This window comes from Pelecanus crispus, chromosome 12 (genome assembly GCF_030463565.1).
Source record: "Pelecanus crispus isolate bPelCri1 chromosome 12, bPelCri1.pri, whole genome shotgun sequence".
NCBI classification, from domain to species: domain Eukaryota; kingdom Metazoa; phylum Chordata; class Aves; order Pelecaniformes; family Pelecanidae; genus Pelecanus; species Pelecanus crispus.
The window spans coordinates 11,274,943-11,299,139 of NC_134654.1; the positions used below are offsets into that span (position 1 = coordinate 11,274,943).

At 40.6% G+C, this 24,197-nt stretch overlaps 1 protein-coding gene across 2 annotated transcripts in view; it reads left to right on the plus strand.

The window, feature by feature from the left end:
* Window positions 1–24,197, plus strand: part of AUTS2 (activator of transcription and developmental regulator AUTS2) — an 803,913-nt gene that overhangs the window by 208,652 nt on the left and 571,064 nt on the right. For both annotated transcript variants that reach the window (XM_075719936.1, XM_075719937.1), the window contains exon 2: window positions 8,452–8,661. In XM_075719936.1, the coding sequence (XP_075576051.1) occupies window positions 8,452–8,661 (210 nt within the window). The remainder of the gene's footprint in view (window positions 1–8,451; window positions 8,662–24,197) is intronic.

Here is a 24,197-nt window from a genome sequence, read left to right on the forward strand (position 1 = left end):
CAAGTTTAAGGATTTTGCTAAAATCCCATTGAATGCAGTGAGACTTAGACACACATGTACGTGTAATTAAATGTGAGTGTCGTGGTTTAGCCAGCAACTAAGCACCACGCAGCCGCTCGCTCACTCCCCCTGCCCTGATGGGATGGGGGAGAGAATTGGAGGAGTAAGAGTGAGAAACACTCCTGGGGTGAGATAAGAACAGTTTAATAATTGAAAGAAAGTAAAATAGTAATGATAATAATATAATAATAATAATGATAATATACAAAGCAAGTGATGCACAATGCAATTGCTCACCACCCGCCGACCGATACCCAGACAGTTCCCGAGCAGCGATCGCTGCTCCCCGGCCAACCCCCCCCCGCAGTTTATACGCTGAGCATGACGTCATACGGTATGGAATAGCCCTTTGGCCAGTTTTGGTCCGCTGTCCTGGCTGTGCCCCCTCCCAGTTTCTTGTGCGCCTGGCAGAGCATGGGAAGCTGAAAAGTCCTTGACTAGCATAAGCAGTACTTAGCAACAACTAAATTATCAGCGTGTTATCAACATTCTTCTCCTACTAAATCCAAACCACAGCACTATTCCTGCTACTAGGAAGAAAATTAACTCTATCCCAGCCAAAACCAGGACAGTGAGAAACAATATTATGTAGTCTGTGTGAATAATCACAAAGGAGCAATGCAGATATCATTTGAAGTATCAAGTGTTATAAATTGTTGAGAAATAGTGTCTGCATCCAAACATACAGTATGCTGAGGAAAGGCATGGTCTGTTGGTTGAACTTATGAACAGGGAAGGACATTTATTTTGCCGAGTAAAATACTTCTTTTAGATTACTTCCTTAGGTCTAGTGTCTTAGAAGTCAGTTGCAGTTTACTTGTGCTAAAGAGTGACTGCTATCCCACTACAACAATAAATGGCCTAAAATTGAAGTAGAAAAGAGTTGACAGCTGTATATTCTTTAAATAATGCCAGGTAGAACACAATTTAGTGTATAACTATGTCTGAGTTGAGGAGTAGGATGTGTACAGGATCCTTTGTTTCCATTTGCCAGATGTGTGTATGTAGCAGGCAACTATGTATTTGTTTCCCCCAAGTTTGTTTTTTTGGTTTTTTTTTTTAATTTTTTTCCCTTTTGTTTTTATGAATTATGATGCTGCCGTTAATGATACAGTGGCCTACTTTATTTCTTGAAGATGCTAAAGTCATTCACTCAAACAGGTCTGACTTTGGAATCTGAGACTCTTCTCTTGTTGAGCCCCTTTCCCACCTGTTACTGAAGCTGGAAGGTGCATGGTGAGGGAGAGGATTGCAGCAGGGTTTCCTCTTGCTGATATAAGTTGAATGTAATTAGAATCCAGTTTTCCTCTGCCTCCATGTCGTATTTAGTATGTGGCATTGAGGGAGGCTATCGCACTACGTATTTTAGAAACAGTCATTATCTGCGTCCTTATAATACGTGGTGCTTACTAAAGCCTGATTTGCAGGAGTGCTCAGCACTCCTAGTAGCTGCTGAAATCGATGAAGGCTGTGGTTCATTAGATAAAGTGCTCTGTAGAGCTAAGTTCTCTGAAAAATCAACTCTTAGGTGCTTCCTAATGGGTGCTTAAAATTAGCAGAAGTTTTTGACCTGAACATGTCAGGACTGTTGTTGCCACCTATAAAATGGGAATAGTGAAATACCTTCATCTGGCTAAACAGCTGTAAAATAGGTCATTGATATTTTTTGGGCATTGGACACTATAGTGAGAAGCTGCATAGAAAAGCCCTTGAGGAAATTAATAATTGCGCATTCGGAGGAGGGTGTGACTGGAGTTTAAGTAGACAAATTTTAGGTCCACATGTTGGACAAAGAGGAGAAAACAAAATCCTGAGTGGCTGCTCATTAGCTGAATACTGTCCATTCTGCACAGGGAAATAACAGCGTGCGATCACGTAATTAAAGATTGTATCGTGACGCATATGCACCAGAGGGCTGAATTAAGGGGGTGGTTGCAGCCTTAATCCTGGCTGTTCATAACTTCCAAGTCCTTGACTTTGTAACCTCAATAATGTTGCTTTAATGTAGTTTTTTGTGTGTAATTTAAATCAGCAGCACCTGAAAAGGGGCCTTCTGTTTATCAGTGATATTGTTAACAAATGATTTTGGGATGAAAAATCAAAGCAATCTCTTTGCTACAGAAGCGCTTTTATAAAACATATCTCAAGCAGACAGCAACTTGCTTTTCTATTGTTTTGCCTTCATCTGTAATCACCACATAGCGTCCTGCAGCCTGGTACAGCATTTCATCTTCAGTCTGTTGCACAACCTTTTTTGCACAACACTGAACCACTTTGTTTTCAGATTCCAGAAAGATGCAGGAGGCAATGGATTGTAATTTTATGAAAATAAAGCAAACAAAACAAGATTAAACCTTTCTGCAGAGGTCTCGCAAGTTGAAGAAATTGCTGGGATTAGTGGATGGGCTACTGTACCCACTATAGTTGACATCATGGCTCTCTTCACCAGTCCCTTGTGTCCTAAAATACCATGATTTCTACACTTTGAGAATCCTTTTCTCTTTTGCATTGCACTTACACCTGCCTTCCTTTTTCCCTGGTGTTGTTTTAAGAGTGCATTTTTTTTCTGCTAGATAAATGCTTTTGAGGAATTAACTGCATTCAGAAGAATACACAGTGCGTTTCCCTATCTTATCTGGAGGGAAGTGAATGACTATTATAAATGTCTCATTTTATTTTTGATTTTGAAAGATTGCAGGGACTGGTCAATGCACTGTTTTCGGACCTTTACATCTTTTTGTTACTGCCAGAACTAAAATAACTTCATAATTATGAAACATGCAAGAGAGGTATTGAGGTCTTAAGGCATTTTCATCCATCAGCTATAAAAATTCTTCGCAACTGTAACAGAAAACACAGTAGGAGTCGATGAAGACTGTTAAGATGTGATGGCAAATTTGGTACCCTCAGACTGGCACTGCTTCCTGATTCTGAGGGGGTTTTGGTTCAGTTTGTGCAGCTGTTTGCGCGTGTTGCTTTTCTGGATTCCCAGCTAACGATACACACTGCGTGATGCTAACGAAGCTGCAGTATTTCTCTCAGCTGTACTCTGTAAGCATCTTAATTTCTTGCAAGCTAAACTTTTGTAACAACTTTCTCAGCAAATATGGAGGTGGTGGTTTTGTCACTGTTTCTGTTTGTGTGTTTTTCCATAGGAAGCCCTTTGGCTGCTTCTTGTTTCTCCTCACGTAACGTCCGTGGCAAATGAAGCACTTCTGCAGCTGACAGCCAGGGCTGAGGTGCTGAGTCTGTCTTACGGTTGTGTCCATAACTTGGAAAGAATTTCAAATCAACTTTTGTAGCTAGTGAAAATGTCTGGGTTTTTTTTCCCTTAATTGGCTTCTTCCTTCTGCACTAGAGTTCCTGATCAAATGTAAATTGCTTGTACCTTGAAAATAGACAAAAGGCTCCAGAAGTACCTTTCTTACAATTCTATTTGACAAGGATGCTTGGATGTCTGAAGAGTGGACGGGGCAAACTGGTAGATCCAAGCTTGCTTTTCTGTTTGTGTTTTAAGTGGAGCATTACATTGACATTTTGTGACTGTTTAATAATTTGGGGGTTTTAAAAGTGTCTTTTTTCTTTTTATATATTTAATTTTATTATTGGAGTGAAGGATAAATTGTTGGGCCCTGATACATAGCTGTTGTGGACTTCAGCAAGAACCTGAGGAGCAAATAATTGGAATATAGTTGTAGACTGATGCAGTTATTACTTGGTTTTATCAGCACTGCAATCTACTTTTATTTTTAATAATCAGTTTTTAAAAGTTGCACTTTACTGAGGTCATGTTCAGTGTGAATTCAGAAAGTAAGTTCTTGCAACACTGGGATCGCAACAATAACCCACAATGATGATTTAGAAAGATCAAGGCTTGAAATCCCTGAGCAGTGCCTGAAATTTTCACCCAGATGAGTGCCTGCAGTGTGTTTGCTACACAGTGCATTTACAGCGTTGCTTTGCATCACCTGTTCCCATAGAAAAATCCTGTAATAAGGGATGGAACAGAGTTCCTGTTGTTTACATGTAGTTTTTAAGTCGTTGTCGGAGGGAAGGTGGCTGGAGGGCAAGGGCAGGAGGAAAGGGCAGCAGTGATGGACTGGCTCTCAGGTGAGATTCTTGGGGGTGAAGTGTGTACCCCACAAAGCAGTGTGAAGCACTGCTCAGCTATCACTGAGGATCTGATTTATAATTAATGAGCTGTCATTTACATAGCAAGAAGATGGACTCTCCTGAAATAAATCAGGCATAACTTCCTGAAAGCTTAACACTTGATGAGAATGCAGTGTGTCCTTCAAGCCTCCTACCTTGAGAAATTATCTGATGTACCCACGGAGGCTGCTTCTCCTCCCCTCACCAAATGCAGGGCTTGGATTGAAGTTGTTAATATTAATTGCAGCCGAGATGATTGCAGTGCCACCCCATCAGGCTTCAGCAGGCCTCCTGCTCGCTGACGTCGCGGCAGGAGTCTGTTCAGCATGGGCGGCTCTTCTCCGCTATGGCACGTACAGTGGTATCAGGTTGATTAATGTGCCCAATAGAAATAAAACAAATGGAAATTTTTTTAGATTATACAGCAGACTCATAAATATTAATGCATTTTGTATTGAATTGCATGTAATTACATATTTATACATTTAAGTCACCTTCCTGATACACTTAAGGCACTTTACTGATGAAAGATATCTCTGAATAAGATGGTTTTAAACCATGTCTAATATGTTTGTAGGATTTATTTAATAATGTGTGGGCTTGTATGCTGTCAGGAGAGGAGAAAAACCTCCATTAAAATCTGAATGTGTTGTTCACAGGGTCTGCTACTTAGTTTGAATTGACTCCATGGGTAGCTGCTGAAAAATACGTCTCGACATGAAATATTACTGCATCTCCTTATCTATGTAGATAAGGTCTGTACAGTCCTGTCACCTTAGAGTAATTACAGCTTATTACTCTAATCATGATGATGCCTGAAGTCTGTAATTAAGATTGTGCTGGCTAATGTACTAGCACGCGGCATGGTACAGCTATTGTCCTATCTAAACAACAGAAAGATAAAAATTGGATGAGGGAGAAAGGGCAGAAAGTGGGGAAGTGATTTATGCAGGGCCACGGTTCCTAGCCAAGCACCGCCTCCGCCAGACCCAGCGGCTTCCAAGAGGGCAGAATCCATGCACATCCTCCACAGCCTCGTGTGCGCTGCTGTACCAACAGTGTGTCCGAAACAATCCAGCAGTTCGCACCCTGAAACGTGAGGGTCGACACCCCATGTGATCTCTCTTCAAGCTAGTTTTGATGCATCCTATCCACCTGTGTCTAAGCTTTTATTATTTTAACATGTCCTGTTGCGTTCCAGTCTGCAGATGAAGAATTTAATATATATTTCTATATACATATGTATTTTAAGGCCAAATCATGTATCTGTTGAAAGCAATGAGAGGTTCTACCATACAATTCAACAATACAGGGTTTTGACCCACAGCACTCTGTAATTTTCTCTGCAGCAATGTCAGCTGGTGAAAAGCAAACAGGAGTTCTGGAGGAACATGGCTGTCTAAACACCAATCTTTATGTCTAAATTTCATAGTAGGCCCACCCACCAAACTGGATTTAAGGCCTGCTTTCACAATTTGCAGAATTGCAAGCTATGTACATATGGAGCTCCTTTTCCTCTCTTTGGTCTTGAGCAGAAGAGGCACCTTATTTTTTGAGATTTCTGCAAATTGTGCTTTCTGCCTTGGAAGATACGCGTTTCATAGTTTGCGGAAGGCTTTGTGAAGCTGCTGTCACTCATCTTTGCTGTAGGTATATATGCAGATTCTTTCATCCCATTTCTGATATGAGCTAAACTTTGCTTTAGGTGTAGCTTGACAATTCATGAAACTTTATGCAATTGGCTAGAACATGGGTTTCTTATGGAGGAGGTTATCCCAGATATGGCCATAGTGATCTGCAAAATTTGACCCATCTTACACCTTCTTTAAAGCTAATGGGAGCTAGTAATTTCTTGATGGCAGTGCTCTAGCCACATTAGATATTTTATAAGTTTCTGGAAGCCTGCCACTGTTTCATTTAGATCCCAACTGGGGTGGAATCCCACAAAAGCTATTTAGTCATTAGGACAATATCCCCTCCCCCGAAAGTTTCCATTTCTTCACCCCTTCAACCTTTCACATTTAGAGTGAATCCACTTAATAGCATTTCTATCTACAAATACAAGCTCTGTGTTTTAAGAGAAGTCCTGTGCTGATATAATGTGCTATTCATAAAGCACTTGATTTTTTGATACTGATCTGAAAAGATTTATGTTTCTCATTAGCAGTGCGATGGTGGTGTTCTTAAGGCACAAATCTGTTCTATGGTAAAATATCTCATTGTTTCAATAGAGTGCATTGAACAAGTTGTAATTCCGGTGCTTTTCTGCTGTGTTGAAGTTGCTCTGTGGGAATCACAGCATTGCTCAGTTTTCCAGTTTATTTCATGAAGTGTAGCCAAATAGGGCTGAGTGTGGGAATCGCTGTGCGAGGTGCTCTGTGTTTGTTATCCAGGAGGTCAGTGTGTATTTGTAGTTGCTGTAGTTGCTATTTTATGAAGCTGTTGATGATGAGAATTGGTGAAATAGTAACCATAGTATGATACCTGAGTATTTGCCTTCGTGCATTTGTAGCATATAGCTAAATCTGAAACCTTCCTGGGAAATGAGACAGAAGATGTGCTCAGAAAAATGATGCTTCTTGCTTTTTTTTTCTTCCTTAGGCTTGCTCTGCAGGATCTCTCAGCTTGTGTACAGTGCTTTTCACAAGTAGATCTCAAAGCATGTTGTGACGATCAGTGCTACTACTGACTTTTTTTAATAGCTGGAGGAACCAGAGAAGAGAGACATGATGTTCTTAAAATACTGATCCTGCTTGATAGCTAAGGATGCTAAAGATTTTTTTCATGAGCTTGGATAAAGCTCCTAACTTCTCTGATATGAGTAACACTGTGTGAAGAAAAGCTTAGGATATTTCCCATGGTGTCTTAAGTGAAGAAAAGGTAGAAAAAGTGTCTTATAGCTTCTGTTCCGTGCTCCCTTCTTTAATACTTGTAAAAATATTCTTTTTACCAAATATCAAATTTGAATGTTGACTGTCTTCAGTTTAATTAATGTTCTCATTGGTTTTAGTTATGAATTTTGTGAACCTCTTGTGTTTTAGATAGGTATTTAGGGAGCATTCTTTAATTAAAGCCAAACTGATTTTTGCCTTTAGGCATGTTTTTTTGCATTAAAAGGTGGCATAATTTGAATTACAGTCTCCTGAACCTGAATCTTTTTGTGACACAGGGACCAACAGCCCAATTTCTTTCCTGTTGTTGGTTATAATGTTAAGTGGCAATAAGCAGAAACATGAAGGCTTACAAGATCATATAGTACTTGATGGTAGGATATGGAGAGCTTTTGATCAAAGCAGCCAGGTGTGTTAGTAGAGTATGTTTAAAGTATTACACTACTTAAGTAATATGCCCCTTATATAGAAATACTGTACTATTAATGTATGGATTTCTTGGAGTAGAGGCGATTTAGCAAATTGTGTTTATTAGATGCACAATATGCATTGTAATTTATACCTTTCCAATAGCTTCTAGTTCTTCTCTCCCAATGACCCACCAGCCTCCTCTTCCTCTGCCTTTAGTTTTGTGTTATTGGAGAATTTTTTTCAAGTAACATTTATTTGAAACAAAAATATGAATTCTGTGTGTTGCAGGTTATCAGTAAGAAAATACAGTGGCTGTAGGCTAAGCGACAAAACTCCTGTTTGTTACAAGACTTGAGTGTTTTTTACGGACAGACATTGATTCTGGGGTTTAAAGAAGGATCAGCAACAAAGTTTTCAAATACAGGCTTGCCCCGCCCTGATATTTGGAAATCTTCTGCTTAGGTCAGGCTTGAGGGAAATGTCCACTTAAGTCAATTAAGATTCATTGGCTTTAATTGGATTTTGGTCAGCTCTTGCCTTGTCCTGTCAAATACAAGAAATGACAAAAATAAATGTGAAAAGCCAAGCCTTGTTTAAATTGAAGACAACTGTTAATTTAAACATTATAAACAATGCATGCTTACTTGATACATGAGATGTGTTTGAGAATTATGAGGTTGACAGTATGAAATCTGCAGTAGTATGTGTCTGCTTCTGTGCACTCGATCTTACAGATTTTATTTTGCATTTGCCTATCTTTTGATTAAGTAGACACCAGTGAAGACTTGCTTTCTCCTTTTCTGGTGACTGTAGCATTGCCTCAGGAATGCTTCACTGGTCACCTAGAATTGCAGGTTAAAGAGGTCAACCAAATTAGAGCCGTATCTTAACCACTGTGTTTTTCTTCTCTTCCTTCCCTGATTCCCTCCCTCTGCAGAAGGACGTAGCTCTGAAACCTCAGGAACGTGTGGAGAAGCGACAGAATCCCCTAGCCAAGAAGAAACGGGAAGCACTTACCAATGGGCTGTCATATCTTCCGAAAAAGAACAGACTTCACCACCACCAGTACAGCTCTGACCGAGAAAATGATCGTAATCTTTGTCAGCACCTTGGGAAAAGGAAGAAAATACTGAAGGGTCTCAGACAGGTGGGAGACAAGTTACCTGTTGCGGGGAGGGAGGGCTGTGGCTGTTGGCTCATGGTATATGGAAGCAGATTTCTCATTTTGTGGGATCAGTCCTGGTACTAGAAGAGACCAGTTGAGTGGGAAAGCAAGCGGTGTACTGATGCTAGAGCTGAGTTGATTAATAAATGTGCAAAGGCTGGAAGAGCTTTCCATAGGCTGGCTGTGAGACTGTCTGGGCAAACAAATGAGGGTGTCTATTACACTGTTAGGCCAACTTTGTGCTATAAATATGCCTTCTTGTCTTTAGACTTCGTACATACAAGTGTAAGACCCCCTTGAACGTCAAGGGCAAGGTGAGGTAATTGTGAGAGGGACAGCTGTTAATCAAGACAAAGCTCTAAGACTGATTACACTGTGAGGAGCTCGTTTGTAGGATGTCAGCAGTATTGGTGTGTGTTCTTTTGGGTAACTAATCACCTACCCATAAGCAAGAACATCCTGCCTTCCCAACACTGGTGTTCCCTTCCTGCAGTAACTGTGGTGCATATGTGACAAAAGTGAGCAGACAGCATCCAGTGTTGCAAACCTTGAGGCTGGAAATCTTAGACTGTGCAGTGTTGTGTTTCTTGTTTTTAAAAAAGAAGAAAGCATGACAAGTGTGATTTCTCTGGTGAGCAGGATGCAGAAAAAAGGGCCATATTTTGCTTTTGTTAATGAGTAAATATCCCTTGTGTGTTTGTTATACATAAAGACTAAATTAGAGCCGGGTATTTTAAGCACAGCATGTGCCTGTATGGTCATTCAGCTCATTGTCTGTCTGTGAAACTGAAGTCTGAAGTAACAGTAAAGAGGTCAGCTTTGACCTAAATTTGAGTGATACTAATAACTCTTAACCAAAATTTGTATGTCTAATGGAGATGGTTGATATTCATTAAATGAGTCTTCAATCTTGTTTGGTGCAGACCAAACACTACTTTGCAGAGACACTTCTAGAAAATGGTGAGAATTTACTGCTTCTCATTTTGTGAGCTCAGGAAAATGGAAGGAGCTTTGAGGATGAAAAGTACATTGACTGGTATTCAGTTTTGACATTCAGAGTTACAGAAGCTGTTAAAAAAATATGTTTTCATGATTATTTTAAGCCTATACTGTATATAGAAATAAAATAAGAGATTATAGAGTGCTTCAGCAGAGCAAACAAATTGTAAAATGCCTATTCTACACTACCACACCTGTTAAAAGTTATATCTTCTAATTTAATTCTACTTTGTATTTCAAAGGGAGGTGGGGAAACTCTTCTGGATAGTTGAGGCAGTAGCTATGTTAGAAGTAGATATTGAAGGTTTCTGTGCTTCCTTGACTGTTTTCTGTGTTCACCTACGTGGTCTTCACTCTGTTCGTTTTTAGTATGTCAAATGGTAAATATATGTGCTTTGTGCCGTAGGAACTGTCCTTCGTAAGAGCTGACTTTTTGCACTATTTGATTCCCCTGGCATAGCCCACTGTCACGTGAAACCTTTCTGCCCAGTACTTAAGCAATGAAGGAATCAGCCTTGCTGCTGATGGAGGTTATTTGTGAGGTTATGTTTTTTAGAATAAATATACACTGGCTTGGAAGGTACCGAGTTGACAAACGTCGTGGAAAATGGTTTTCCTTTTAGCTGATAAATCTGAGTACTCTGCTTAATTCCTGAGGGATAAGTCTGAGAGGAAATAAAATATCTTGCTCAATATAGATTTAATACATTTGGTAGGGGTATAGCTCCTTAGATAAGAACATTTTAGTCTCGTGAACAGTTTAGGTGCTGACAAATCCAAGTGGCTTTGGCACTTATACGTGGAAAAAAAAGATGTCATGGAAAAGACTATAAAGCTTATTTGAAAAGACATGCCCACAACCTTTATATATAGTATTTCTGGTAAGCATTTTCTGTCTTCTTTCAAGAAAAATGGTGAAGACCTCAAAAAAGGAGAATGGTAAGTTCTGAGGATGGTTTTCTCTGATCATGTAACACTTCTCCTCCTAGAGTGACTCTTGGCTGCATGCCTTGGGTTTGTTTCCCTATGCAGCTCCATCCCACTAAATTCCTGGGCTCTTGATGGGAAATAAAGTTGCTTGTCAGCCTTCTCGGATGACAGCAAACCAAGAATTGGGCCTGGTAGTGATTTGTGCTTGACAAGTAGGAAAGTGCAAAGCTAATTAGAGTTTACTATTCTGGATATATATATGGTATCCTTGCCATGTTAGGGCTCTGTGTTTTATATGTAAACAATGTATGTTGCCCCTGTTGTCCCCGGAGGAATCCTGAATTGTCACATGTGAATATTATAACTGGATGGCAGGATGCAATCTGGATGCTGTCGCTTGCATTCCCATGCTGGCATAAGACCTTGGCTGCAGTCTGCCCCAGTTGGGAAATGTTTTATACCTAAAGATCTTGTTCATTGTTTTACCAGTAGTTAACAGTCCTGTCTGATATGCCTTTCTGTGAAATCTGTTATCTGCTGAAAGTAACTCTCACATGCAGGATTTACAGTATGAAGCTCCCTCGTCAAACAGATTTAGTTGAAGTCGGCTATTGGAAGGACTGCTAATTAGTGTTCAGAGAAAATCCTTGCAGTATTCATGCAGGTATTTATCCAGCTATGCTGAAATGCCTACAAGGTTTATTGAAATCCAGAAAATGTGAAACTATAGGTTAATTAAGGCTCATATTTTACTAGTGAGAAGACTTTTGAACTCTGCTTTGTGAGCTTTTATAAATGTACTTATTAAATGCCTCAAGGAAATTTTGGTTGGCATTAAGCAAACATAAGACTCATCAGAATATTTCTCCAGCGTTTAAAATTTAATTTCCTTTACGTTAATTGGTGATGGTGTGTTTTTATGTGTTTTCTGTAAAAATGATTTGGAAATCTTAAAGTGAACTTTTTTTAAACTAGTAGAAGGGTGGCAAAAATTTTTGAGTTTTTATTCCTCAAGGTTCGAGGAGGATGGAGCATACTAGGAAACAATGAGTTTTCATTGCAGAAGGGATGTTGAGAGTATTTTGATAGTGAGAGGGAAGGATCATTTCTCTTTATTCAGTGGGTGTGTGTTTTGGAAAGAGCAGAAGACACTTACTTTTGCTACCTCTACCATTTCCTGCATTGTTTTCCTTATCTGCTTGGGAGATTCGTATGCCTTCTTGCAGAAAAGGATCATCTTTGGCATATGCTTCTAAATCATCAATCTCTGTGCTGGGCAAGCGGTATATTAGCTGGCTTCTGTATGTACGAGAGCCAACTGCTGCTGGGCTCTACTTTAACTGGCTGATTCCAAAGACGCTTGCAGAATATCAAATCCTAATCCCAGATATCATGTGAGTACAAGGAGGGAGACAAACTGGTAATAAATAAGGGGCAGATAATGAATAAAGGGAAGAAAAATCATTATGGAGAGATGAATTAGGAGGTAAATTTTAATGAGATAAAGGAAAAATGGGAAGAAAAGCCAAAAAAGGTACACTGCTGACTCTGGCAGTCATCAACTACAAGCATTATAAACTATTAGCTTTTAACCTCGTAGTCCATTACATGAATCAATTAAAGGGGAGGGAGGGAAGTATTGAAGCTTTTCCTTCTCAGAATTAAGTCCACGATCCCCTTGGCAGTCTCACCCTGAATCTATACATCTCAAATTTGAGACTGCTAAGGCTTTTTGATGGCTGATCTGGATGGCCACTGTCATCCTGGCTTGCGAACATCACGTTAATTGTGTTGCAGGTTTACTTCTAGCACACTTGTCCTTTGGTGCAGAGGCGCTTGTGCGCTTCAGTGCAGCAAACCTGTGGTGCAGAGGGTGAAATAACTGTTGTGTGATTGCACTTAATCACGCTTACAGTCAGGAATGGCTTTTGCACACTCTTAGACAAGCCTATACATGACAGGTAATGAGAGCGGAGCGGGGGTGGGTGTTAGCTGTATGGTTTGTGGTGACATTGGTCGGGGAGCTGAGCAGATGGGTTTGATTGTCACCGGCAGTGTGATTCCAGTGAGAGCTGCCTGTGGTGACAAGCGATTTACAATGTGCTATTTACAGTTTGGGTTTGCAGTCTCTCAATGACATCCGAGTGCTCTTTAGCAACTGCTTTCATTACTGCTTTTCTAAGAGCTGTTAATTGAAAATGAAATTGTGGGTGGGCTTTGGGAGTACAATAGCAGCTACAAGTATTATACGCAACCATGGAGAACTGTTTAATTTCTTTGACTCCCAACTTGTAGCTCCGTGCAGCAGCAAGGGAAAAAACATGTATATGTTTGTGCAGTGTGAGGTTGGACACCTTGGAAATAGTGCATACAACGTGCATACACCCATAATGAGTGATAAAGGCTTGAATCTCCTTTTACATAGCTGCTGTGATTTGGGATTATTTCACTGGCAGCCAGTGGATTTCAGTGACTGTTAAACTGCTGAAGATTAGGAAGGAACCTGGGCGATGAAAATAGCTTAGGCAAGACGACAGAGGGGTTTGCAAGCTGTGCCGGCTGCATTTGGCCTAGTTTTGCAGTGTTGGAGGTCTGGATCTGTATGACTGAAGTTAAAGGAAACACTGCTGCTGACTGGTAGCATGGGACAAACGTGCATACTTTAGTAGTCCCAGCTAGGCATCAGGTCAGCAGTGATACTGCCATGCATTAATGGAAACTGAGATGATGTTTCTTTACATTCTGTTTGTAAAGAGAGAGGGTTTGGGTTTTTTTTTAATTGCAAAATACTAGCACAACCACTTTGAAATTACTAGGTTTGCTGTTTGTTCAGCTTCGTTTGATATGTATTGCCAAAAGGTTCAAGTAACCCAAAGCAAGTGACCCAAGCAACAGGACTTTGCAGGGGGCACTGGTTTAATGAAACTTTGTCTGCTGTGTGTTGGTATTGTGGGTGTTGTTTATTTGGATTTATTTGTCGATCCACCTTATTAACAGCATTTAATTTGAAAAATAAACTATGAAATAACAAAAAGATCAGATTACAGCACTGAAAGTATAGAAAGGGCCATATACAGGTAACTTGTGCTTTGAGGTTACATACACAGCATGAGTGGGTGTAATGTATGTGGGAGAAGATGCTCGTGTGGTAAAGAGGGATAGGTAGATCTGGGATTTGAGACACCTTTGTCGGATGGAAGAGGAGGAACATGTCTCAGGCAAAGGGGAAGGGGTGAAGTGTTGGGGCTGTGCACAGGGCCAGGTTGGGCAGCATGGTTTTTCAGAGGAGTAAATGTTACACAAAGGTGTGGTATGGAGGGATATGCCCAAAGAGGGGCCCGTTGTGTGAGTTCACATGGTCTGTGTCTGCTACTGTCCGGCTCAGCCTTATCTAGTCTACCATCATGCTGTTCAAACGTCGAGTGCTTCATGCTGGCCAGTTGGTAATTTCATCCTTGAAAGGGAACCATGCTTTATTTTGCACACATGCACAGTATGTGGATTTCTGTATGAGTGAGAGAACATGTGCCTAAAAGCTGGCCTGCTATTCAGTTGCCCCTCTCATTTCCCTCAGAAACTGCCGCTGGTGACAAACAGTGCTTGATTTACAAAGTGTTTTGTGATTCTCAACTGCTGTTTGCTTCTGATCAGAGGCCACAGAAATCTCCAGCTGTACTTAACCCACAGTCACCATATCCAGTGCGTCATCTGTGAAGGCACCCAGCTGCTCGAAAGCATCCAAACAACTTCTGGGCCCTGATAATGTATAATTGAGCTCAATGGGCACAGAAAAGATTGGTGTTCTCTATAGAAAGGACTGAAAAATGATGTGTTGCTTCGTGTGCCTGTTGTTCTGCACTGCACATCCCCCCAAGGTTTAATGAAGTTCCTGAATAGGCCCTTTGGATTCCTTGAAAACACACACAAAACCAGGCTCATAATGCGAAATCCAGAGCCATTCACAAAACCAAGCGCGATGACAGGATGCAGCTAACATTTTCCGAGCGAGGCGAGGAGCTGTGCTCCGCAGCACGCCGAAGCAAACACCTGCATTCATTGATCAGCCGCTTGTAGAAGCTGCCACTTTACTGAAGATTTGCCTGCAGTGACGTGTCACGGGCGTTTCCCCCCCCTTATAATCACCGGTTTCACCTGCAATTTTTCAATAAGCTATTGAATTATACCTCTCTAAATGATACACTGCAAATCCAGCGGGTCCTAATTGCTAATGATGGTTCTGAAAGACTTTCATTTGACTGTAATTAGGTTTGCAAGCAATCAGCTGCCCTTATCAGAATTGAAAGCACATATAATGTAAAATACAGGCTGGTGGCAATGTAGTGTTTTCTTAAAAGGAAGAGGGAAGAGGAAGATGTTTTATTAGCAGAAGCTGTGACATATTTTAACACCTTGAAAACATCATGTGTGAAATTAATTCTGTTCAGTATTATACCATCTGGCAATGTTATTGTTCTGTATATATTGCCATGTAAAGTGCGCTTTTTTCGTCTGGGTATGAGCCTGTGTTTGAAATAGTAATCATGAGTCAAATTGATTGCTAAGGATGTTATCCCTGCTAGATAGGTTAAAAATACATATTGGGAAATCCCATGGACTCAAAATGGCTTCCCTGTGGAGAGCTTGGCTTGCAGGGCTGATGATACTGGAAGAAAAGGGCCTTGCTTTTGCCATGCCCCTCTCCTGTAAATGAGTATATATGCTCAAAGGTAAGAGAAACTCTATCCAGGTATTGTTTATTGAAGCTGAAGTAGAAAATGCCTGTGTCTTAGACTCAGTACCATGATAACTGTTTGTCGTGGTTTAGCCCCAGCCAGCAACTAAGCACCACGCAGCCGCTCGCTCACTTCCCCTACCCCGGTGGGATGGGGGAGAGAATTGGAGGAGTAAGAGTGAGAAACACTCCTGGGGTGAGATAAGAACAGTTTAATAATTGAAAGAAAGTAAAATAGTAATGCTAATAGTAACAGTATAATAATGATAATAATAATACTAATATACAAAGCAAGTGATGCACAATGCAATTGCTCACCACCCGCTGACCGATACCCAGACAGCTCCCGAGCAGCGATCGCTGCTCCCTGGCCACCACCCCCCCCAGTTTATATACTGAGCATGACGTCATATGGTATGGAATAGCCCTTTGGGCAGTTTGGATCAACTATTCTGGCTGTGCCCCCTCCCAGTTTCTTGTGCGCCTGGCAGAGCATGGGAAGCTGAAAAGTCCTTGACTAGCATAAGCAGTACTCAGCAACAACTAAAAACATCAGCGTGTTATCAACATTCTTCTCCTACTAAATCCAAACCACAGCACTGTGCCTGCTACTAGGAAGAAAATTAACTCTATCCCAGCCGAAACCAGGACACTGTTTAATAATATACTACTATTTTGATCCTGTCTGTACGCTCCTGCATTAAACACCCAGCTCAGAGCCTCCTGTGAGAGCTAACGGGCATTAGTGGCTTGTGTCTTCAGGCTCCAGTGTAGGCAGATAGAGTCCCCCTTGGTAGGCACAGAAGAATATAAGCTTTAAGTGTGGTTACAATCTGGTGTTTGCCCACTCTGGCTAAAATATTGACTGTTTGGCAGTGTGGCCGGTCTCTTAACCAGGACCCAAACATGGGCGTTCATACCCAATATGGTGACCACTGTAATTAGCATGACAGTGTTACTTCTAGATGGTAGAGTTTGTACAGCAAAGGCAGAGCATGGAAGAACTTGGGTCATATCTAGAAACAGGAATAAATGATGGGATATTAGTATCTCCCATGTTTCTCTGAAGCCGATGGTGTGAGCTGATTGCACCTGGGATATGGCAGGAGAAGGCTTCCTCTGCTTTCACCTACCATTGCTGTTGTGTTGCAGGTGATCAGGCTTGGAAGAAAATGAGCAGTGTTGGCATGTTTTTATGTCTAATGCAAATTGTGCTACTGCTTTGTGACCCACCCTGCTGCCTCTCACTTTGTCTTTTGACTCCAGTTTATGCAGCTGTGAAATGGAGTTGCCAGAGAGGTGTCACCACCCTGTCACCAGACCAGGTAATGCTGTTGGGAGAAAGTGCCCCTGAGTGCACCACTCACCCGCTCCATCCAGTGTAACAGAAACTCCCAGCAAATTCCAAACCAAAAATAGATTAGAAACAGTGGCTTTTGGGTTAACCTAATTATGTTAATCAATTAGATATCTTGAGAGTAATAGTAAAAAAAAATTACTGTGCATGGAGCAGTTATTGTCTCTCAGGATTATCTTTTTTCTTTTAATGTTGGCACCCTAATTTAATTGAAAACTTAAATGATTATTAAAGGTGCTGTATTGGGAAGTGAACCATATTTTAAATGCGCAATGCAATCAATTGCTGTCTTAAAAGTTCCTAAGCATGTTACCAAAAAGGAATTAAGCAAAAAATTAATTTCAGCTGAGCCTGCTTGGACGTAAATTAAGCTCTATTTTAAGTCATATAAGATGGTATAATAAAGTGACCATATTGAATTTAAAAAAAAGAAATCTTCCAGCACTTTTTAAAATAATTTTTTTGTATTCTACAAATAAGTTAAATCTAAACTAAGACTTCTGACCTATCGGTTTGCCTGTGTATTAACTGGAAGCAGAGCAGTTCATCCTCAAATTTGTTACGAAAAAATTGAAGTGTTGAGGCGATGTTACTTACTACTTCTTTTTTCCTCCATCAGCTCTGTATTCACAAAGGGAGGAGGTGTAAGGGCCACATAGTTAAATGTGGCTGTAGCATCCAACAGCGCACTTGTGGGCGTGCAGCATCTTTCTGGCGCAGGGCCTGTCAGCGGGCACCGCGGGGAGCAGGGGTCTGTGTGCTGGTGCTGTTCCCGCTGTAACACCTGGTCGGGCAGGCAGGTAGGCACAGGGAGGCTGTGATACCCCGCTGTAAGCACTGCAGTTTGGGAAGAGCTGTGGGAGCAGGAAAGCAGCCTCAGGGGCGTGTCAGGTTCCTGCGTGATGCTTAGGCTCTTAGTTAGGCTTTTGGAGCCTTAGGTCCAGCTCCTGAGTGCCGTCACTCCATGGATTCAGGGGCACGGACCTAGACCATGCACTTGAAAAATGCGTGGGGACACTTTTAAAGTGTCAGTGAACAATACTCAGAGGAACTGGGTTTGTGCCCAAACCCACTGAAATGGAACAAACCTTTAAATATAAGTCCCCATTTCCTGCATTTAACCACTTTTCATAGTATATGAACTATATGTGCTAGGAAAGCCTCCTTTGTTATTAGCAAAAATGGGACGTAGCTGTATTTTTTATACTGAGGTTGCTGTATTCTTAAATAATTCAAAGGGATATTTTGAATCGGTTCCATTGCCAGTTAAAGAACACAGTATGGCCATTACTACATAAGGCCATGACTCCTAAAACAGACAAAACAAACTTGTCTTTTTATCCTGACCTTTCCCTGGAACAATTTTCTCTGCTCAATATTAAAATACAGTGAGGTTATATGAGCGAAAATTAAAGAGTTACCCTTAAGTAAAAGTTACTGTTGCTAAAAGGAAAAAAACCCAAACTTAATAGAAGATGAACTGCAAAAGTTACTGTGGTTTTGCATTTCCAGTGCTGTTGGAAGTTTGCCTCTAATCCTGGCAACGCCGTACAGGCTATGACAAAATACACACTCCTGATGCTTCTAATTTTCCATTTTTTAATAGTCAGTGTAGGATCAGTTTCAGATGTATGCTTTTGTATTGGATCAGCTATTGGAAAGATTATTCAAATTTGTCACTCCAATGTGAATGGACTTTCTTGAATAATTCCTAAACATGTATTGAAGTCCACCCTTAGGAAAGTGCACAAGCATGTTCTTAGCCATAGCTGCTTTCCTGAAGTCTATTTTCTTACACTGGCTGTTCTCTGTGAGCAGTTATAGTGACCCGTTGTCAAGAAAATTGAATTCTCCACTTTCTCCAATTAAAGAAGAATTGCTCTCACAGCTCCTCCATGTATGGAAGACACCATAAGAGTGTTCTCTCTGTAGTCCAGCAAAATGAAGACATAGAAATAGGACAATAGCCTTTCTCGGTCTGTCCCACACGTCCCACATCTGTGAGGCATAAGATCTATTTAAGGTAAGGGAAGAGTTTGGCAAAAGACAACATAGGTGTAAACTGGTGTAAAATAAATGTTAGTGGGAAGTTAAGCTTTCAGCCCAAAGCCTAGTGAGATCCTGCAAGAAATTGTGGGAGGAGGAAGCAGGAAAATTACTGGTTTGCAGGCACAAGTTGATTTAGATTATATAAAAAGAAAGAGCTATATGCCATTAAAGTCTCTGACAGCAGAGAGCTGAATCACTGACCTCGAGGTTCCTGTGTACTGTATGCCTGTTTGCCTTCCCAGTTAGAGTTACAAATAAACATAGGAACCTGCATACTTAAAAAAGAAGAATCGAGTTCAAAGAATTGAATTCCTTCTCATGCAGCTCTTTTCTGCATGAGCAGAGAAACAAGAGGGAGAAAACCCCAAGTATTCTCATAAAATGCAGACGGGCCTAAGCCTGGCTCCCCCTGCTAACCCTCTCCCCCAGTCTCCCAAGGCTAAAGTCTTTAAATTAATAAAAATAGTAAAGCTGAGAATGGGTGTAGAACCGGAAACTGGTGTTTAATACTTCTAAGAGATTTCAAGTTGTCTTTGCCTAAATATTTTAATAAAGATCTTTTAATCATAAAGCAGGTGGATTTTATCCTAGCCAAAAGCATTCTATGATTCTATGATATGAAGCAGCAAACATTTGGTGCATGAGAATTTTCCCTGATACTCTCTTATTTTTGCCGACTGTGCTCACCATTTCCTTCTGAACAGGTTTTACTCTGATCTAGTTGAACAAAAAAATCTCATACTTTTATAAATAAAAATCAAGCACCCAAAACAGGGAGAGGGTTAATAAAAATGAAAATTCTGTTAAAATTACTAATCAATCTATTTAATGTTTTATAGTCTCCCCTCCCCCTAACACATGTTCTTCTCTTGTAAAGCACCTTATTGCTTCCTGCTTGTTTACCGGCTTTTAGCAAGTCAAGCAGCTTTCAAATTGCTTTGATGTTAATTATAGAACTTGTTCAATAGGGCTTTCTAGGTGAAGGAAAATAGCTCATATGTTTAAGAAAATAAATAAATATACAGGCAAGTGCTCTGATTCTGAAGAAGGAAATGACAAGATACTGATGACTTTGTGTTGTGTTGTCAAATAAAGGCTATATTTGGGCGGCATGCTGCTCTTGGTTTGCAAGATTTGGTATTAGTTGTCTTCACTTCTCTCGATGATGATGGGGAACTATGTGCTGAGGACTGATCCTCGTAATTGTAAAAGGAGTTGAGTTTTAATACGTCTTGTGCCAAAGTAAAAGATTCAAGAAACAGGGATTTTGCCTTAGCCCGCAAAAGCCGTTACGATAAACTAGCCCTTTGGATCGGGGGTTATCCCAGCTCTTCCATTTGTTCTGGTGTGGAGTCTGGTCCAGCCTGAGCCACACTTTCAAGCGTTGTTGCGTTAATGTTTCAGCTGCACCTCAGTTTGGGGATTCACAAAAAATGCTCTTACAAGTTGGAAAAAACTCTAGCTGTCTCTGAATAAAGCTGCCACGTACTCAGATCTGAATCGGTGAGTCAAGGTCAAGACATAAACCCCCTGAAAGAGAGCATTAGGTAGCAGTGTCAGGGTGAGAACTGAGGATCGGGACCGCTGCCCTCTGGCCATGGCTGCGCGCTCTGTGGTCTCTGGCAAATCACAGCCTCAGTTACCCATGTTCATCCTGTATGTAAATTGGGTTTAATCGTAAAGAACTTGTCTACCAATTCCTAATCAAGGCATAAAAGTCTAATCGGAGAATTTGTGCAGTGTTTTAGATGAAAGGTTCTGTACCTGTGTGATAAATGAATATTAATAATTTCTAGTACAAAGCACCGTAGCCATCACAGCTGACCGTGGAGTTTGTCAAAAACCAGTGCTGTGTTGAATGACTGGTGGGTACCTGTCAGGAAGTGATGTAAAACCTTTAGCTTATTAGTGGCATTGTATTTATAAATTAGTAACAATACACAGCGGGGGAGGGTGGAAGGTCTATCATTACAAAATGTGTCTGGAAGATTTAAAGTAAAATTTGCAGTCTGATGTTTCCTATAAGAATCGCAGTATTTTTGGTGATGGAAAGCTACTATTTTCCATATTAAAGCTTGTGCTTCCAATGTTTTAAATGAACCTGTGCCTTAGTATGCAGTAAATACCGATAATGACCCCCTCAAACTTTGTTCTTCATAATAATGATACATTTTGATATAATTACTACTAGTGTGCTATTCCTGTTCTACAGTACATACCAGTGGGTGTGGTGTTTCCAGAAGCAGTAAGTGGCATGGCATCTTGCATACTATTTTAGAGTGATCATAAAGCATTTCCTGGAGTAGAACTGTATGAGATTGTAACATTGCATTGGGGGAAAGAAACCTTACCTATCAAGAGTAATGCAAGGCTTGTAATTTTAAGTCTTTCTAATTTAAATCATGAAAATCTGTTTTTCATGAATAATTCAGAGATCTGATTTAGTAGAATTATTTCCAGCCCATGTATATTAAACAGCCAACCTGCTATGCCAGTTCTGTTTAAGAGACTGTGGATGGGGGTTTTTCTTTCCTGCAGAAATGATCATCTTTGTCTGTTAGAAAATAAAGCTGCTGTGGTATTTTGTCCTTTTGATTGCATGAGGATTTTTCTTTAAACCTCGTAGGCTAAAATTCAAGCTGAAGAAAAATAAACCCCTTACTACAGGAGCCCCTAGAATTCAATTTGGAGAGAGTAAACCTTGTACTATATCCATTAGGAAAATGGCAGTATTCTTCCAGTTCCTGATGTTATTCAATTACTTACCCCGCTTCCTGCTTTTAGCGTAAACTGTATATTTTAGCTCATGACCTTTGACAGCAAATTGAATCAGAAGTGGAGATGCAATGAAAGTTGGGCGTTTTTTTTTAAGACTCTTTAAAAGCATTGATGTGTAGGAAATTTTGGGGTTTGTTTGTTGTAGTGTTTTTGGGTTTTGGTTTTGGTTTTTTTTTTAAATAAGCCTCACTGTGGATTTTGTAATGCAGTGCATTTTACTTGGAAAAAGGAAATTTTAAGTTAAAGTCCTTCCGTATTTGCCTTGGAGAACAGCAGAGTCTGCATAGCTGCTCTTGTTAGTGCATGCCTACCAAAATTAGCATTGCATATTTTAGTTAATACCAATAAAAGTGGAGTTTGTTTAATTTAGAATCAAACCCTTGTTTAGATTGGATTAGCACTTTAAGAAAAATATTTAACTTGTAAAATGATGCTATTGACACAAAGTGGTTACAAGTCCAATGTTATCCTGGGCTTTGTTTCATCACTGTCATGGCCTTTCTCTTCTTGCCCACTCCCCACTCAGGTTTTTATAGTTTTTAAGTGATTTTATGCAGTTTAAAGCCTTATAATGGAATGAAAAAAAGTCTTTTTCTGTGTAAAGTCATCAGAACAGCATAAACTGAGTTTTTTAAAGCTGAGACAAGCCCTTTCATGGCTTTTATCTTGCCCTAGTTTTACTGTCTTGGAAATACGGGCTTCATTTTCCAAAGCTTCTCAGCACCACAGTTAACCAAGTCCCAATGCCAGACTGACTTAAAGTACTTGGGAGTCAAGGTCTTAATAAAAACTGGTGGGATTTAGGGTCTAGATTGCCTCTGTAGCTATTCACCTTTAATCAAAAATCTGGTTCTCTTTTACTGATTTTACACTGCCCTTCAGGAAGGGAAAGTCAGCCCAGCCATGCCGACTACACTGGAGCTGCAGTTGTGTGGGTGGTAAGAGATCTGAGACATCACCTGGACAAACCACACAGTTTCTCATTTGTATAAGATTGTAAATTTTCAACATTTCCAGGTCTGCTGCCCCTTAAAAAAGAAGGGGGGGGGGGGGGGGAGGGGTGGGTGCGGGGAGTACAGAAGGGTTTGGACTAACAGTGCTGCAAGTACCCTCTCGCAATAAAGAGAGGCAAATCTTCACATATGTTGTTCTCATCTTTAGTTCCTCCTCGATTGTAGTTCATTTACAACCTTTTGATCATGCTATTTCCCTTACGCTTGTGAATGGTGTGAACATGGAAAGAAACCCAAACCAACGTATTCATCTGAAGCTTTCCAACATAGATACCCAAACCTACCTAAAACTCTGCAGAAACCATTGGTAAGATCATCAGTACTGCCCAGATCAGCCAGCCCAGTTCCCTGCTCCCAATGAAACTTCTCACACACGGTGTTCCCTGAGCTTTTCTATAACAATTGAGTGAGACTTTAATAGTTCTTAGCTTTATCTGACCAGAATGCCTTCATGTCAGAGTTCCCCCCAAATTTATCATTTTTACTAATCCTGTGTCTTTATAGAATAATGACATTTTGAGAGGAGTAAGAGCCCATTGGTGTGTTCAGAACTTGCGCTTGGATTGACCTTGAACAGAACTTGAATTCAATAAGAAAAATATCAGGAGATGTCTTAAATTTGTTTCTTGCAATGTAAAGAAGTGGGCACCCCCTTTCCTTCCCTCAGTTACAAAAGCAGCCTGCCCCTCACCCCAGCTGTTGTGGTATCTACTTGCACTGGAAGTGCAATCTCTTTCTGCAATGAGTTTCAACATTTTCAGGCCTGTACACAATGCTAAGTTGTATGGTGGTCCATGCTAGGAGAGAGCCTGACTTTTCTGCATATGTATTTGTCTAACCTGGTACAAGAGCGTTGCTGCTTTGGGTTGTGTTGTTCTGCAGGCTGTTCCAAGATAACATTTAATTCTTTCTTGTTCTGGCTGCAGCAATGCCAAGTATTTGTTGAACATCTGTCAGTGTGTTCAGATTATTAACCTAACTTCTGCTCATTTATGTTAATAAAAACATGTGAGCTTCATAACAAGCACGTGTAACAGTTCCTCACACTACTAGTCCCACTGAAATCCAGCTGAGAGGCTTGACACAATCTTACCCCAAGTGGCAAAGAGTTGGCAGTTCCTCCTTCAAAAGCATTGCTGCATTTTCTGTGCTGCCCAGACCTGGAAGGTGGCACAGCTTATAAATGGTTGTATTTAATATTCAAACTCTAAAGCTCGTATTTTGGGACAAACTAGAAAATACGGGAAATGGACACCAGAACTGTTTCCAAATTTGGCATCTGTAATCAGGAAGTTGTAGTCTGTCGTACCGGTGCAGCGTGGTGCCTGTTGGCCATTGTATTACAATTCCAGTAGAAGTGTGTTGAGGAGCACAGAGTAACGTAAAGCTGGTGAGATCAGGACCTGTAAGTGCTCTTCGCAGATCTGTCACAGAGGCAGGTCCCTTCAGTCCAGAGGCTGTAGGATCTGCATCCTTGGAGATTTCCACATCTCCCCATAGCAGCCTGATCTTTCCTGAGCTGCGTCAGCCTTGCTTGGAGCAGGGCTTGGATAAAGTCACCCCACGGGCCCCTCCAACCAAAACTGTTGTGTGTCACACTGAGCAAGTAATTTCATTTCTGGGAACAGAAACTGCTGTTTATTACAGTTATTTGGTGTCT